The sequence below is a fragment of the Arachis duranensis genome, chromosome 3, assembly GCF_000817695.3.
Source record: "Arachis duranensis cultivar V14167 chromosome 3, aradu.V14167.gnm2.J7QH, whole genome shotgun sequence".
Classification (NCBI taxonomy): Eukaryota; Viridiplantae; Streptophyta; class Magnoliopsida; order Fabales; family Fabaceae; genus Arachis; species Arachis duranensis.
The window spans coordinates 118,925,635-118,943,766 of NC_029774.3; the positions used below are offsets into that span (position 1 = coordinate 118,925,635).

The window sequence follows — 18,132 nt, forward strand, 5'->3', positions numbered from 1 at the left end:
AGGCTTGAATACTTGAAGAGTTAGTGGGTTAATGTAAGTAAAGGTTTTCTAAAAACTAAGTCTAATTGTGGCAGTAAGATCAGAATGAGTCGGGATAAGCTATGAAGATGAGAGGAGGCGAATAAATTAGAATTGGGTGATAATTAAAATGCAAATGTTGTATCGGAAAGATAGGGATTGCGATATCTAATCATGAAGACTTTGGGCTTAGATTGAAGTAGGAATTGATTTATTTGAAAGATAGATTTGGAAAGCATTGAAGTGAAATGTGAATGTTGTATTGAGGTTGAATTAAGGAAATCTAAGAGTGAAAAGGGTGAGTACGTCATAGGCTTGAATTCGGTTAAGATGTGACATTATAAATAAGACTAAAGAGTGTAAATAGAGTATTAAGTTCACATCGAGGAATGAAAAGATGACTGGTGAGAGGTAGGTTTAGGTTGAGGGAACATTTAAGGATGATGATGGAAAAGCCAAATTTTGAGGGAAAATTTTTTATTTGGTAGGGAAAATAAAAGAATCGAGCTTAATTACCCGTTTAATTAAGTAATTATATTGCCCTTTTTAGGTTCTGGAAAGTTAGAGTGAGAATTTGAGGAATTAAATATGATTTTTGGACTCAATAGGTCTTTCTGAGTCAGAAAATGTATTTTATGTGAAAAACTGCAAACCGGCAGTTAAACCAGTTGAACCAGTTCAAGTGTACCCAGTACTATGTGAGAAAAATTTAAAACAGTCAAAAACCTTAGAAAAATATTAGAAGTCGAAAATCGGACGTTAATTTTAAAGGTTTGGCCCAAAGTTAGACTAAACGGGCTAAAAATGCTAACGGGTTAGACTAGGCCCAAGTTGGGCCCAAACCCAACATTATATAAGTCCGTTTAAGTGGCCAATTCAGCCACTTTAACACCACACAACCAGCAGCAACGTGAAAAGAGAGAAGAGAGGTAGGGTTCCAAAATTCACTATTCATCATCTTCTTCTTGGAGCCATATTTCACTCTCCAAAGATCCGATTTGCGTGCCGTCAATTGCCACGCGAAGCTCTTGTCGAGCTCCTCAATTTAATCTGAACAAAGTGCTAAGAAACTTCCAATTTTTTGCCCAGTTCTTCCTTCTATAACAGATTCAGTTTTTGGCTATGGTGAATGAGTGGTTCTTGTGATTTTAGTTATTTAGGTACAATCTAGCACCGGGTAATTAGTGGATTTTGTCCTAATCCATATTAGGCAAGGTAAGGAATTCCAAATCACTTGTGGTTTTATGTATATAAAGAACCCTAAGTATTGATTTTATGAATTAATTATGTATAACTTATAGCTTGATTATTGTGATTTTGGGAGCTTTTGGATTTGAGTTGGTGGCTTTTGGTGAATTGTTGATGGTTGAAAGCTTGATTTGCACTTAAAATTGGTGATATAGCGCATATTGGGAATCGGTCAAGATATGGTTTCGGTTTTCTCTATGTAGTATATAATATTCATGGACACTTAAACAAGTGACCTATAGGATAGGTTTAAATTATAATGGTTGATGAGTTGTTGAATATTGATATATGATGATTTATTATGGATTGATGATGATATGATGATGATGATTGATTGTGTGAATTGAAAAGTGAATAGTGATAATATGTGTGATGTTGAGATTGATAAAATGGTAATGTGGTTGAAAAAATGTGGAAGGGGATTGATTATAATGTGATATATGTGATATTGAGGTTGAAAATAATATGTGAAGGAAAATATGGTAAGTTGGGTGTTATATGACATAAAGGGTAAATTTTGGTGAAAATGGACTTTGAAATGGTTTTAGTTGGTTTTGGTTGGTTTAAGTTGTGAAATTGAGGAATGTGGTAAATTGTGAACTTTCGGTAAAAAAGAAATTTTAGTGAACTTTGTCTGATCATAACTTTTGACTCAGTATTTAAAATTGGTTGAAAATTGTATGAAATTAAAGCTTATTGAAAACTCTTCGAAACGATATAAAATTTGTAAGATTTGGAATTTTGAAGATGAAGTTATGATCAAACAAAGATTGGTGTTAAAATCTGAAATTTTGCAAAGTAGCAGAATTTTATGATTTCTGGTATGTGCGCACGCACAACCTTGTGGGCACGCACATCTCTGCGAAAATTTTAACCTGTGCACACGCATAGACCTGTGTGTACGCATACGCAGAGACAGGCAATCTGTTTACAGTTCTAGCACAGCTTGTGTGCGCACATACCAATGAGTATTTGCAACCTGTGCGCACGCACACATTGGAACGGCCAGTCTGTTAAAGGCGCTAGCACAAGTTGTGCGAGCGAACACACATTGTGAATTTTGGTACATGTGCATACGCACACCACTATGCGTACGCACACGTTTTAATACTTCTCCAGGGTGTGTGTGCGAACACCCCTATGCGTACGCACACGCCCTGTTTCTCAAATTTTAACTTTGTTTTCAACTATTCCACCTTTCCAACAAGATTGTAAGCTTCTATAACACCATTTTAAGACTATTGGGCCTAGTTTTGGGCATTTGAAACATGGGAAATACTCTAAGGGTTTTAGTTGATATTCTTATGAAAAATTAGAAAAATGGAGGATTAGGTTTCTGGTGTACTGAGGATGGTTTGATGGTATGAGAAGAATGATTGATATGTGAAATGAGTACTGATGAACGGATGAGTTCGGAATAAAGATTGAGTTGACAGTAGTTGAGTTGAGTCAAGGACTCAGATTGAAAATGTTGATTGGACAGTGGTTGAGATGAGTCAAGGACTCGAATGTTCAATTATGATTCATTGATGAGTTGAAAATGTTTTCTGAAAAACCACTGAACTACTATTTTATATTGAGATTATGAGACGCTATGCGCCCGGCAGGGACGGCGGTTGGATCCCGCCTGTCGAGGTAGCGGCGGCGTAAGGGCAGTGGTTCGTCCCGCTTGCGTTGAGATGTGAGGTCCGTGGCAAGAGTATCACACTGCATCCCTTCGGATCACTAGAGTATGCAGCCACAAAACTCTGGACCGTGATCCGAGCACCATATCTCGGGTTGGCAGTTGAACCGACAATGTGATATCACAGCCAATAGGGCAGGCATTCATCATGTGCATCTTCTACCTGTTTGTTTGCTTTGCCGACTTGTAATTGTATGCTTATTTGTATAACATGCCTAATTGCTACTTGAATTACTTGCCTTACATGTCAATACTTGTGTTTTTCTTGCATTGTATATAATTGTGATTTCTACTAGGATTGAGGAGGTTCGGAAGGCGGTGGCGATGGGATCGCATGGAGAATAGGTTGGTGAAGGCTGTGGGACAGCGGTGTTTGGTTAGAATAAAAACTCCTTAAGATAGAGGACCCTGTTTATCTTATGTTAAGGTCTTATATATGTTTATGCTTTACTGTTTTAGTTATGTCTTAAGATTTGAAATCTTGTGATGGATATGAAGTCTAGGATTGCCTTTGGCATCCCGGAGTCTTATATCCTACATCACTGGGTACTGTTATCATACTGAGAACTTCTGATTCTCATACCATATTTCTGTTGTGTTTTTCAGATGCAGGTCGCAACCCACCTCGGTGAGTTGCTTGGATGGTGACAGAAGCGGAGGATCTTGTTACTCTTGGAGTCTTTTTTGTTTATTTTGTTTATATATCTCTCACTTTTGTATTTTGTTTTTGGCCTAGAGGCATGTATTGAGAAAACAAAACTTGTATAAGCTCTTTTTACTGTCAGGTTTCTGTTGGTCTGTATATATGACTAGCCGGCTTAAACTCCGCGAGTCGTGGCTAGATTATTATGATATTATACTCCTTATCTTTTGTTATATCACATTTGTTTCTTGTGCTCTAAGTTAGAAGCTTCGTTAATACGTTTTGCACTTTTAAATCCTGTTTTTGAGCTATATCATTCATCAGGCTTTTAGATTATATTAATTTTCTCTATATATATGTATAAGTGTAGAACTGTTGTAATCTCTAATTAACCTTTGCTTTACAACATGAGGTAAAGTTTAGGCTAATTGGGGTGTTACACTGGTAATATGCTCTATACTTTTCTAGTCTTGCTGCATGTGCTCTAAATTATCGCTGCTCAATTTTTTCTACTGATCTACCGTTTTCTCCTTTGAATCCACCACCACCACATTGATAACCGCCACCTCCATGTTCTGCTCCACCACCATAGCGGTCACCACCTCATCCACCACCGTAGTTCCAACCTCGATGTTCATTGCAATGTAACCGCCACCACGATGATGGATTCAAAAAATAAGTAGAGAAGCAACTCTACAAATCCACTAAATAATTAATGTTGGGGTTATAAGTATACCTTTTTTTTGCCATTCAAAATTTAAATTTTAAGTTTTTGTTACTTATTAGGTGAGGAGGGAATAAATATTGAAATAGAGAATGGATGAAAAATAATCGGTGATGAAAGAGAATTAATTAAAGGAAGAAATTGTTAGAAGTCATGAAAAATAAGAAGCAGAATTCACTTGAAAAAAAAATTGAATGGGAGACTACAAATGAATTAATTGTATAGAAAATATTATAAAATATCTAATTCTCAAGTTCTCTTTATCAATATTCTTTTAATTTTCACTACCTGGAATAGATAAGGTTTATTGTCTTAGAGTCTCATAATTGAACACCTCACTAAAAGTGTAGAATTTGATGAAGCATTAAAAAAAGATTTAAAAAATGCAAAAATTCAAAATATAGTAGATTTGGATAAAAATTTGAAAAACATTAAACAAAAAACTTTGAAATTGAAAATTTTTGAAAATCGAAAGTGATTAAATCTTATTTTCAAAGAATTTGTTGGGCAGTCTATTGCAAAATATCCAGAAATCCCATAGTTATAACAGATTTGCGTCTACCATCACTGTCATGCATGCCTCCACATTCACTTCCTTCTTGGTTACAATTCCAATCCATGTGACCCATCCCACCGCAATTGTAGCAATCGCAATTATCACCATGCTCTCGTCACCACCGTGATCACGATGACAGATTGAAAAAATAAAAAATAAGTGAGGCAACCAGAAGAATATAGTAAATAATGAAAGAAGGGGTTATAAATATGTTTGTTTTTTCAATTTAAAATTTAAATTTAAAATTTTTCGTTCTTCTTACTTGTTATTAAAGAAAGAATTGTCAGAAGGGAGGAAAGAGAAATAAATGTATGGAATTTAAATTCTCTAAATTTTGAATTTTTTTTAGAAGGTAAAGTGTGATCTATTATTATTTATTTTATAAATGGAACAAAAAAATATAAAAAAAATATTTAATAATGAGATATCTCATTTTATTTTCTAAAATAAAAATCTAAAATTTAAAAGATCTAAATTCAATGTATGTAGCAAAAAATGAATAAAAAAATAGATAAACATTAAAGAGAGAAATTGAAGAGACAATTGTTAAAAGACATTAAAGATATTGAAGCTAATATTACTTCATACATAACCCAATAGTAGAAAACCACAGATAATAGTATAATACAACAACTTTAATTTGCATAAGAAACACCATAGTCAATTCAACTCTCAAACTCTCTATTTCAAGAAACGTAAAATTTTCACTACCTGACAATTCTCTGTTAATAATTTAGTATTAGATTAGATTAAATAACATTCATTGAAATCAAGTTGGGTTGGTCTAGTGGTTAGCTCACTAATCCGCTTAAATAAGTGTTGGAGGTTCGAATCCCGCCTTGTGCATGCAGCAATCCATTGGCCAGCGGCAAACCCTTAAATGGAGCTCAGTACCGCGATGAATTAGTCCTTGACCTGTCGCGTTGGGAGATACCGTGAGAAACAAAAAAAAAATAACATTCATTTACTGTCTTTAATTTTACACAACCATATATAGAAATAGAAACAGAACTCTTAAGTACAAAATGTACCTCTATTTCCTAGTGGTATTGTCTTGTCTTTTCTTTATATATCACCAATGCCCTTTTGGGCTACGGTGCCAGACAAAACTGGCAGAATGAACTAGATTATAGATAAATAATGGTTCCAACAATTAATGATGATGCCATAATTGTAAATATCAATATGGACTGGTAATGTGCCTTCTCCGGCGGTAGTTAATATGTCAAATTATCTATAAGAAAAAAATAATAATATGTAAAATTGTCAAGTATTGCAGTCTCTCACTCTTATATGATAATTTTAAAATAATAAAAAATTATATACAATTATTTTTATATAAAATTAATAATTATCAACTTTTAATTTATTTTTTTTTTTGGTCGGTAACTATTAATTTTACTAACCGCAAATTTTTACCTTTTAAAATATAAGGGATGCAAAGCCCAAGCCATAAAGAGACGGACAAAAATTTGGCGAAATTATTTTAGTTGTTTGATGAACTAAATATGGACCCAAATAAAAGAAGAACTGTTAATATAACGGCTTTTCGGGCCCAAAACTAAATAAATATATGTATAATTGGCTTTATGGTTTAAAAAAAATAATTGGCTTTATGGTTAAATTTATGATGTTACAGCATATATAATATGCTAATGAGCCTTAACTCACACCGTATTCTGTCTCTTTTTATCTCAAAAATCTCATGTTCAACTCTTACTCTTATTAACTGCAATCGAGGGAAAAAAAAATTAAAAATTGTTCAATCCACCTAACAAAAAAAAACATATATAATATAAAAAAATAAAAATTAATATTTATTCAATCTTTTTATTTTTGTTTTTTTTATTTTAATCTTTAGTAGTTTTTTAACAAAATCTTTCAGTTATATATACCTACAAACTAAAATATGAAGTTATAATAGCATATTTTAGTGGTGTTACTAAAGTCAAAATCAAATGTTATTAGTTGTAGATTAAGAATTGTGTCGAGTGTCGACTGTATTCTGGCTATCATTATACTTGCTATGGTGGTTATATAATTTTTGAATTAAGGTTATATTTTTTGTTTTTATAATACTTTTTATTTATATTTTTTTTAAATATTAAAAAAATATTATTTTAATTTTAACATCATTTTTTTAAGTGTCATCAAGTTTTATAGTCACTATAATGATAACCATTTTGCGATATATATAACAACTTAAGATAAGTGTATGATAGTATTATTACATATTGGATAGAATTAAACTTTTATATATAAAATTTTAGAGAAAAGTTCTGCATACAAGTCATTAGGGCTTGTATGCTTTACAAGTTAATTAACGAATAAACCCTAAAAATGCGATGCAAGGTCTACGTTCTTCTTCTTCTTCCTCTTCCTCTTCTTCTTCTTCTTTTCTTTCGTTTCTTGCCTTCTCTCTTCTCCTTCTTCTTCTTCTTGCTGCACGTTCTTCTTCTTCTTCTTCTTCTTCTTCTTCTTCTTCTTCTTCTTCTTCTTTTCTTTCGTTTCTTGCTTTCTCTTTCTCGTTCTTCTTCTTCTTGCATGTTCTTCTTCCTCTTCCTCTTCTTCTTCTTTTCTTTCGTTTCTTGCCTTCTCTTTCTCCTTCTTCTTCTTCTTGCTGCACGTTCTTCTTCCTCTTTCTGTTCTTCTTCTTCATTTACGTGCTTTTCTCTCTGTTTTCTTTTTTTGTTATTCTCGATTTCCATTTTTTTTACATCAAGCTCTGAAATCATTTTTGAAGAAGAAGAAGCAGCAGAAGATGAGGAGGAGACAGAGAAAGAGTTCTGAAATATGCATAAGGTGTACTTCAACGAATTTTGGGTGTATTTCTTAAATCCTTTGGGTGTATTTTTGTAATCCTTTGGGTGTATTTCTGTAATCCTTTGGGTGAATTCCTGTAACCGTTTGGGTATATTTCTGTAATTCTTTGGGTGTATTTCTGTAATTGTTTGAGTGTATTTCTGAAATTCCATTATCTTCAAATTTGGCAAGAAAATTATTTTCATGGAGGAAGAAGAAGAAGAGTCGTTCATAATGCATGGTGAGTAGCGCGCTTTGGAAACAGGAAGTTATTGAATAACGTGCATTTTATTTACTCTTAAATGTGAAAGTGTGTAATGCGTTAATTAAGTGTAATGCGTGTGTTTTATTGAACTTGTAAGACTTGTAAGTCAAAAAAACTTGTATATGTAGCAAGCCTCAAAATTTTATTTATATATAACTAGATATAAGTTACTTTATCCAATTAAAAATAATGCCGCCAACTTTACACGTTAGTTATATGAATTAAGAATATAACTTTAGAGTCCTGCTAGGGAGTCAATGAACTATTTATATAATATGTATAATGGGCTATTGAGTTACAAAATGAACATCACTCATTGAATCTAAAATTCTAATACCATGTCATAATATCACTCATCCCAAAAATTTCAGCTAATAAAAAAAATAATACTAATAATTATATCTCTAATATTTTTTAAACCTCTATTATATACATTATATAAATATTCTATTGACTCCTTATACTTTTCCATAATGTTAATATCATACAAATTAAATGCCAATGCAATTCTGTACTCCTTTTTGTGGCGGACAGGCGGAGCGCGCTTGCTCCCTAAATCAAAACTAGTATACATATGTAAATATTAAAAGAAAAATAATGAGACTCACACTTATAAAATTATTAAATCATACAATATATACAAAATTTTAATTACCACAATAATAAATATTTTAAATTACAAGAACTGTTGAATTTTGATGTTGCAATGCAATTTGCTCAACTACTACACAACACACTTAATAATACAAGCTATATATATAAAAGATGGATATTATATAAAAATTTTATAATTATTTTTATATAAAAATATTTTTTATTTTTAGACGATAAATTGTATTGTTAGATTTTGATATTTATAAAAATTTATTCACTACAACAAAAACGCCATTTAGCAGCGGTTCTTGGAGCCGTTTAGCGGCGGTTTTGAACCGCCGCAGAACATTTCGCGGCGGTTCCTGGGAACGCCGGAAGATAGGGCGCGGCAAAACGGATTGCGGCGGTTTTAATCAACCGCTGGAATAACCGCCGCAAAATGCCATTTAGGTTTAGCGGCGGTTATTAACCGCCGCAGTATGTAAAGGGAATTGCTATTATCCAATTTGCGGCGGTTACAAACCGCCAAGAAATTGCAACTAAGTAAAACAGATCAATTAACATAACAAACCAAATTAAAGTTATGCAAAAATAACATATATAACGAAATTGTCATAATATCATCCAAAATAAAGTAAAAATGCTCAAGTTGGATAAAATAAGCCTAACATACTAAACCAACTTAAATGTAAAAGGTATCCAAGACCATTAATTGAAATTCAAAGTTTTTGTTGCGGGTCGTGGTTTCCAGATGAAGATGGCCCTACGCATGACGAGTCCGGTGTACCGCCCACAAAAGCCAGCTCTTCAGCAATCTCAACTGGCAAATTGCCTCCTAACTGTTGGATTACATATCCCAAGACCTTATGTATTGATTGTCTCTTCGCCCGCTCTTCTTCTAGCTTAGCCGTCAATTCTGCAATCATCCTCTTATCCTCTGCATTGGACTCTGCAGAACCCGATGGTATTCCAGCAGCGTTACCAAAGATTTGGGTGGGACATGGTCCAGCACCTAGGGCACGAACTCGTCCTGGGTGCTCCTTTTCGAGAACTTGTGCTAACGAGTCATCCTGTGAAAGTTGCTTAGAGGATCCATCCTGCCTCTCAACATTTGAAATTGCTTCCTAAAAATATACAGCATTGGAAAGGAAGAAGTTAACAGTAGCACGATATATACAGTAAGCTATATATTGCTTCAAATTTTCAAACATGACTTACTGATAAACGAGATTTAGCATGTCGATTTAGAATTCAATGATGAATATGATCGTGAGTATAGTCTAATCGACACTTAAACTTCGCACCAAATAATCCTACAATCTATAACCGAGAGTACTAGTCTCCCGAGTCGTCCTTCCTTGAAATTGCTAGAGTGTGCATCTTATTGATTAGGAAGCCTTGTTATGATTCTTTGAAGGTTTTAGCAAAATAGAAAACAAACAATCAATCCTTAAAAGACTTGGCGTAGGGTTGGCATTAGAAATTCTATCCTTATAGTTCCTTCAATGATGACAACAATTAGGCCTTGCTTCATTTAGTTAACCCCTAGGTATAGAGGAAAGTCAAATGAGAGTAATCAACTTGAGTCACAAGTCCTAGCCTTACCTTATGGAAATCTAGCTTTAGTGTACTCCAAGTCAATTAGCAATCCCTAATTCCAAATCAACAATTGACACAACTATTCAACTTCTTCTAATGGCCCAAACCCTATGCCAAGTAAGAAACTTTTACTCCATAACTAGTGTTGGCATTTTATCAAACATTTGATGAGCAAGAGTGAAAATCATAGTAAAATTGAGAAGAAAGTAGAATTAAAAGTATTTCAACACAAGGAACTAACAACAATTAACAAAGAACAACAATGGAAATGAGATTCTAAAGGAATTGATTAAATCCAAAACTACAAAATTGAATCTATGATCTATGAGAATTGAGCAGTTACAAACACTAATTGAGATTGGAGAAGAAGATCTATGACATGAAAAAAATGAATTGAGAATTGCAATGGATCTCACCAAAGAGTGAATGAAAATTCAGAAATTGGATGAAGATGAACCCTAATGAGAGCTTGGAATCTCTCTCCTTCTCCAAGAGTGTAACTAACTATCTTCCAAAAATATCCAGAATCTAGAAAATAAGCTAAAAATTCCTTTAACCCTTGTTCCTTTGGTCTTCTTAAGCTTTTCCCGCCAGGGCACTTCCCCAAAATGGGATTCCCAACTGCCTCCACGCCCAAGTCACGTGGCTCTTTTAAAAAAATCACATTCGAACATCGGCGCGCACGCGCAATGTACGCGTGCGCGCCACCACGGCATCTTGTAATGTGCGCGGAGGCGTAATGTACGCGTGCGCGCCCACGAAGATCATGGCCTAGCCGCTACGCAAGCCGGCTCGTGGCTTGGCTCTTGGCTTCGACTTCTAACTGCTCAATCCACGCGGAGGCGTCAAGTGCGCGCACGCGCTCATGCTGAGATTTCCAAAGTTCAATTCTCATGCTCCCTTCCTTTGCACCCGTCATCCTTCTCTCTTCCGGTCTATCCCTGCCCTATATTCTGAAACCACTTAACACACAGGTCACGGCATCGAATGGCACCAAGAGAAGATTAGAAATGTATCTAATTTAGTGCAAAATAAGCATATTTTCATCCATGAGGCAAAATTAGGAAAGGAACACAAAGTCTTGTATTTTCATATAGAAAGCGTGTGGAATTATTGATAAAACCCCTGAAATCAACACAAGATAAACCCTCAAAATGGGGTATATCACTTACACTAACAACATGCGCATCGGGGTGGATATACGAGTCATGATAAACAACTCTCCTCTACCAACGGGCCTTCCTTGCTCTCTCTCCTATATCATTGATATTGACACAATTTAGTAAACAACAATATTTTTCAAGAAGCTTAATCGAAATCTTAATGCAAATGATGACTTATTACCACTTCGTCTTTTTTTCGTGCCAAGGTTTTGGAGCCCCCAGTATGTGTGTAAACTTGCTTGCTCCGATTTAAAGTGTTCTGTTCACACTTTTTCTATGAACAAGTAACAAAACAAATGAAAATGAGAAAGATATGATGAATATCAAACGTAAGGGAATTACTATATATACACATGTTTTTTTATGTGGAAATAATAAAATATACCAAGGCTTACCTGCGTTTCTTCATTCAGGCGATAGTCAATGAACTTTTTCCAATCATTTTTGTCTATTCCTTTCGGGTGATGCCGAAGATTTTCCTCATAAGTCCTTATTTGTTTGTAACACCTATGAAACAAGTGGTGTCTTGAATCCTTCCAGTTCTTTCCTATCATCTTCAAAATATCACGCTTTATTTTTCCTCCAGCATCGTCCTCATAGTAAAAGACCCGCTGCAACCCATTTACATTGTCATTAACGAGGACCAACAAACAAGTATAAGAGTGATATATTTAAGACATGCCACAACAATTACAGGCTAATTTAAATTATTGAAGTATGACCCTCAAATCCAGTAGAAGCAGTCGCAATTATGTATAAATGAGAAGCGATTAAATGATGATGTGACAAACACAATATGAAAATTTTACTAACTAATTAAATTACCCATGCAAACGACCTAAAAAGAAAAAACCAAAAACTAAAATTGCTTAAATTGTAGAAGCTTAAAGTTCTACCTTAAGCATGTTGTACGCATGATCCCTCTTTGCTTTGCTCACCAGCTTCCAACTTTCTAAGTATATGGGGAACTGGGAATAATCCGCACCCAAATTCCCTATGAAACCACTTAGTAATCCTGCCGCCTGACCAATCGGTTGCAGCTAACTGTTAAATGGGAGTACTATCTTCGTATTAGAAGGGAGGGCTATAGCCTCCTTCACACTCAGCTTAGAAACTTTTCTGACACCGTCCTTTAAGAAGTGTATGGGAAACAAAATTAATCTCTAATCATTGCACAAAAGAAAAATAGAAGTAAAGGACTATACAGATCACTGTTTACCAAAATGGGAGGAAAAAAAATGTTTACCGATAACAGTAACTTCCCAGGAATCTGTATCTTTAGCTTTCTTGTTGTTATGCTGACCTTCGACTTCTTGGGCAGCAAACAAGTCGTCGATGTGGTCATCAAATGATGGAACTTCATCCGCCTCTAGGTCGTAATCCTCATCCGCTAATTCATGATCAGCCACTTCCGCGCGATGCCGAGTCTCTGTGTTGTCTGTTGGAGTTTGAAGGTCATCAGCAGTACTCGATTGTGCATTCCTATGGTCGATGCGCGATGCACGAAACGGTTCATTCATACGGGTTACCGGAGCTCTATTAGCTGAGGATGATATCGGAGGAACCCTATCACGTGTTTCCTCCCGTGATGTCTGAGCTCCTCTAGTCGTGGTCCCAACCTTAACGCAATGTGAAACTATTTAGAATTATATCTTAGAGAACGAATTAATATTGAGAATTATTTTATTTCTTAAACTAGTAATTTTGCCGGGAGAAAAATTAATGCGGTTCGATGAGTCAACTGAAGGACATATTTAATTTTCACTAAAGGTTACGTCAAGAAAACTTAACCACAAACACTAACTGTTGTCTCTTCAGTACCGTCATTAATTCTGGCATCTTTCGGGGGTTCCCGTATAATATTGTACCTTGGTTTCCTAGGCATCCTTAAAAACCTGTATATAAAACAATATTAGTAGACAAATTATATTAATATTAGATAGTGTTCTTACCTACAATTCCACATATATAGATAGTATTAATATTTACTGTATACAGTATTTCCTACTTTTGTTCTATATATGAAGCCAAACGAGGCAGAGACCAAAATGAAGAAACAACCTTAAATAATAAATTATGAAAGAATGTAAGAAGCATAGTATTAAGAAAAGAATAATGGAGAAATAGTAATACAAATAATTTTAAATTATTTACTATATCAACAGTCATCAGACCTTAGTTATAATGTGAGAGAACAAACTCAAGTAATCTAAACTCAAGTAATCTAAACTAACAAATTCGGTACCCGTTAACCAATTTTTTCCCATAAGTGTTATTTTTTAATTTAATAATTTAATAATATATTTTTAATTTATATTTTTAAATATTAATACCACATTACTGACTAAAACTAATATATTCTACTAATTTTCTAATATTGTGAGTGTTTTGAATTTTCTACTAAAACTAATATATTCTAATTATCACATTCTCCTTCATTCTAGCCTGTTCGTGATCTTTTCCTTCAAGTTCAGGCCCTGTCTACCCCTTTGTAGATTTTTTTATTCCAAAATTCGTTCTAGCAAACATTAAATTCAAGTTACAAGAGTGAGGCACTAAGTATTATTAATTAATTCATTGACCCCCTAATATTTCTTTCCATTTTTAAAGCTAGTATCTAATCACTGTCATTTAGAATTGCTTACCGATAAGATTCCCTGTGTTAATGATCTTAACTTGCTTGCAAAGAGTACCCAACAACACAAAAAGAAAAGAATAGAAAAACACACAAGAATAAAATCTGAAGTTTTGTCCTTGCTTTAGATGTTTATATTTAATAATAATCATGATTCATGACTTATTGTAAAAAGGGATGAGAGATAATATTAGACGAAAAAGAAAAGACATAAATAATTAGGAAGACATTAACGATTAACCTGTCTACGTCACTTGCAGGTAAATATTAAGATCTTGATCCACTTCTTCTCCGAACCTCTTCCCCCAAAATGAAACAAGGCGCTGCACAATGGCAGGGAATGTCAAACAATGAGGAGTAAGATCTCATCAAAACACAAGCACAGTAGAAACACTACATGTTCCTATAACCCTGCCACCAAAAACCATACCGAAATACAAAAGCTTCCTTCTAGTAAAGTCATAGGAGAAATTAGTCATAGATGGTGAACTGAATCTAAATATGATTTAACAAGTGAGAAGAAAGAAATAGACCTTGGTTACACTCAGATCTTGTGGTTTCGTGAGGGTGCCTTGAAGTGTACACTGAGGAGTGCGCAACCCAGATTGGTTCAACTGATGAACAGAAAGTTCAAATCAATCTCTTCAATACAAATTCCTCCAACTAACATGTCCTCTAACTAAACTGACTAATAAATATCAAATTAGTAAATGAGAAATTTATATTGATCAGCTTAATTTCCAGAACATATTACATATACTTTGATCTCATCTAGACTATAATATGTTATAACAGAATAGAACTAGTAACTGAAAGTATAACTAACTAACTTACAACTACCTTAAATAACTAACTGTCTATCTATCTATTTGTAATAAATATTAAGATCTTGTTCTTCTCCTACAGATGCACAAACAAGATGCAAGTTCACACATCAAAGTATTCCAATCAAACAGTGCTCGAGCATTGCCATCTCTTAAGTCTTAACCAACAATAATACTGTTTTATTTGTTTTATCTATTTACTTAAAAATTTTGGTACGGATAAAAGAATAAAAAATTTATGAACCACTATAAACCTATAGCAATTTATGAATAAAAAAAACTAAAAGACAGTTGATGTTTCCCTAATTAGAATACTAATAAGAGCTTTAATCCTCCTTTATCTCTACTTTTCCTCCTTAATCTGTGTGATATGTTTGGCATTCGCTATCTTGGCTTTTTCATTGTGCACTAAAATATTACATATGCTTTAGTTTCTTAGTTCACTGTTAAATGTTATGTTGCCTTTTACTTATGGTGTTTAAAAGTATTTATTTAATTTATTGAAAAAAGTTAAAATAAAAATTAATATTTAATTTTAAAAGTATAAAAATAAATAATTATTAAATATTTAAATTTTAACATAAAAAAATAAATTAAATAAAATTAGATACTACCATAAAATTCACTCCGCATATTATACATTTAAAGTATATTTTCCTTCATGATAATATAATTATATTAAATTTATACATTAGAAAAACTTAAATAATACATAGTTTGAATATAAATACATAGTTTGAATTGGTGATTTGCTTTTTGTGTATATATATTCGTTATAATAATATATGATGATACTTTGGTTTGATATAGTTTGAAGATTATTCGATCAAACAAGACAATGAATGAATGAAAAAATAAAGTGTGGGCATTTAAGTATACATGAACTAAAAAGATAGATTCCAATTTTCTTCATGACATTATGTATATACACTAATAAAAAACATCAGAGCTCACTTTCTCACACAAAGGAGCCAACTTTCACAATATGGGTTTTGGAAAGACCTTTGTTAAAAAAGTTAGACCCTTTTGTTTTCCTTCAGAAAGCTAAAACCCTTTTCCCATGAAATTAGACTGAAGAAGAAGATGAAGATGACGAAGAAGAAGCTTACCTTATAAACGAGCTACAAACAGGCGAACAAGGAAACAAGGTTTCTCATTGATCTTCTTTCAATGCAAACATATCGCTGGAAGAATGAAAGAAAGAGGGAAAAACAATTTTACGAATGAACAAAAAGAAAACGAACCAGTAGTATTTTTTATATAAAAAAAATCGAAATTTTGGGGTTTACGTATACAACAGAAAACGAGAAAAAATGGGATCAGATCACAACACCGTTTGACAATCAGATTTAACTTAATCAATTCAAAAGTTTGTTAGAGTATTTTCAAATCACTTTTAAATTTCTATTATGCAATCAGATCACAACACCGTTTGACAATCAGATTTAACTTAATCAATTCAAATAGTTTGTTAGAGTATTTTCAAATCACTTTTAAATTTCTGTTATGCAATCAGATCACAACACCGTTTGACAATCAGATTTAACTTAATCAATTTAAATAGTTTGTTAGAGTATTTTCAAATCACTTTTAAATTTCTATTATGCAATGTACATGTTCCTTAGTCGTTGCACCAAATATGTTATTAAGTTACCATATTAACTTAAACAAGTTAACCATTGTATCTTTATAAAAGTAAAATGTACCACCTGCATAATTTAAGTGGAGGTAAACGGTTAGGATAACATAAAAATAGAGAACTTTATGGGAATTTCAAAAGTTTGTTGAGATAATCAGTTATAAAAATATGTGATTCTCAAATGTTATAAACGTGCTTATTCAACTAAATAAATTTCACTGAAAAGCAATACAATCAGTTTACACAAGTTCAGCACTTAATCATTTCTGAAGCCACATTCACCTATCTGGTTCTCCTCTACTTGGGTTTCTCTGTAAATATTTTTATACATGCTACTTTGAGATGTTTCACATTAAATTGTTTTTATATCTCATGATGAACCTCGGTTTTTGTTTTTCAGTTTGTTGAACTCCTTAATTATCACACCAATAGCTAGTTATATGGATCTTCAACCAGGTAAGTCACATTGTTTGTGTATGTCTCATGTATGTACTATTTGAACCCTCTTTTTATTCTTTTTCTAATTTCAGTCTAAATCAAAATAAACAGCATTTGAAAAATTAAATTTTTAACCCAAAAAAATATACAACTAAAAAACATGTTAACAATAGCATATAAAATTTAACCAAATTCACAAGATGTCATACAATTCAGATTCAGTACCTTACCCAACAGCTCAAATAGTATTATTAGCAACAAATCAACATAATAAAACAAGCAAGAGATCAAAATCAAATTCAATAAATTGTGCTTAATGCCGACTAGATAACCAGAGAAACACAAGAAAAAACAATCAACAATACTATTAGAGCAATCTCAGCAACTCAGAATAGTCAGATATTAACAAAATCTCGGCAACAGTATATCAGTGAGCCACCCCAGCAACTCAACCAATAATTTAGAAGTGTTAAAAACAGATCAACAAAACAAGAACAAACAAACTTAAGAAGCAGTCTTTAATCTAACCAGATGAAGGGTCAGAGAGAGAAAGAGCCGGTTTGATGGCGACAAAGAGAGAGATTCATGGCAACGGCGAGTAGAAGTAAGACCTCGACGGCGACGGTGAGGAGAAGTGAGACCTCGGCGGTGATGGCGAGGAGAAGAGATACCTCGGCGGTGACGGCGAGGAGAGGAGAGAGCTCGGCGGTGACGATGAGGAGAACAAAAAACTCGACGCCGGGAACGACAATAGATAACTCCACAGCGGCGGTGGTGACGAATCTTCAATCCTGGCTCCGATGACCAGACGACGCCAACCACTACAGAAAGAAAGCACTGGGAGATGATAAAACGAGGCGGTGGAGCATGACTGTGGAGGTGCGATGGTTGTGGTGAGCAATGGTTGCAATACGGGGATAAGAGAGGGCGGAGGCTACTAGGGTTTGTTTCGTTGTTATTTCATTTTTTAGCTAAGAAGAGAGGTGAGTCGGGTCTTGGGAGGAGCAGGGGCTTGCGGGTCTCTCCTTAGGTTTAAGTTTCTTTATTTTTTTTTAATAAAAATCAAAAAGGGCGCCGTTTAAGAAAAATTTTCCAAACCAGGCAAACTAAAATCAGTGGGAGAAATTAAGTGTAACATTTCACAAAATTAATAATTTATTCTTATAAGTAATGTACGTTATTAGTAATTTCTATTACATAATACATATGAATAATTAATAATTATAAATTAATAATGTTTATTATTCTAATAAATAGCTATTACTATATTTATAATACCTATAAATATATGACAATCATA

At 33.5% G+C, this 18,132-nt stretch overlaps 1 protein-coding gene across 1 annotated transcript; it reads right to left on the reverse strand.

Moving 5' to 3' along the window:
* Positions 1–8,943: 8,943 nt before the first annotated feature.
* LOC107480639 (uncharacterized) lies at positions 8,944–12,361 on the reverse strand. The gene is made up of 7 exons (XM_021138961.2): positions 12,193–12,361; positions 11,692–11,907; positions 11,478–11,570; positions 11,306–11,388; positions 11,207–11,258; positions 9,309–9,658; positions 8,944–9,073 (listed from the first exon to the last, which is right to left on the reverse strand). Exons 1-7 carry the CDS (start codon positions 12,199–12,201, stop codon positions 8,944–8,946), a joined length of 933 nt encoding a protein of 310 aa, XP_020994620.2. The 5' UTR covers positions 12,202–12,361.
* Positions 12,362–18,132: the final 5,771 nt, after the last annotated feature.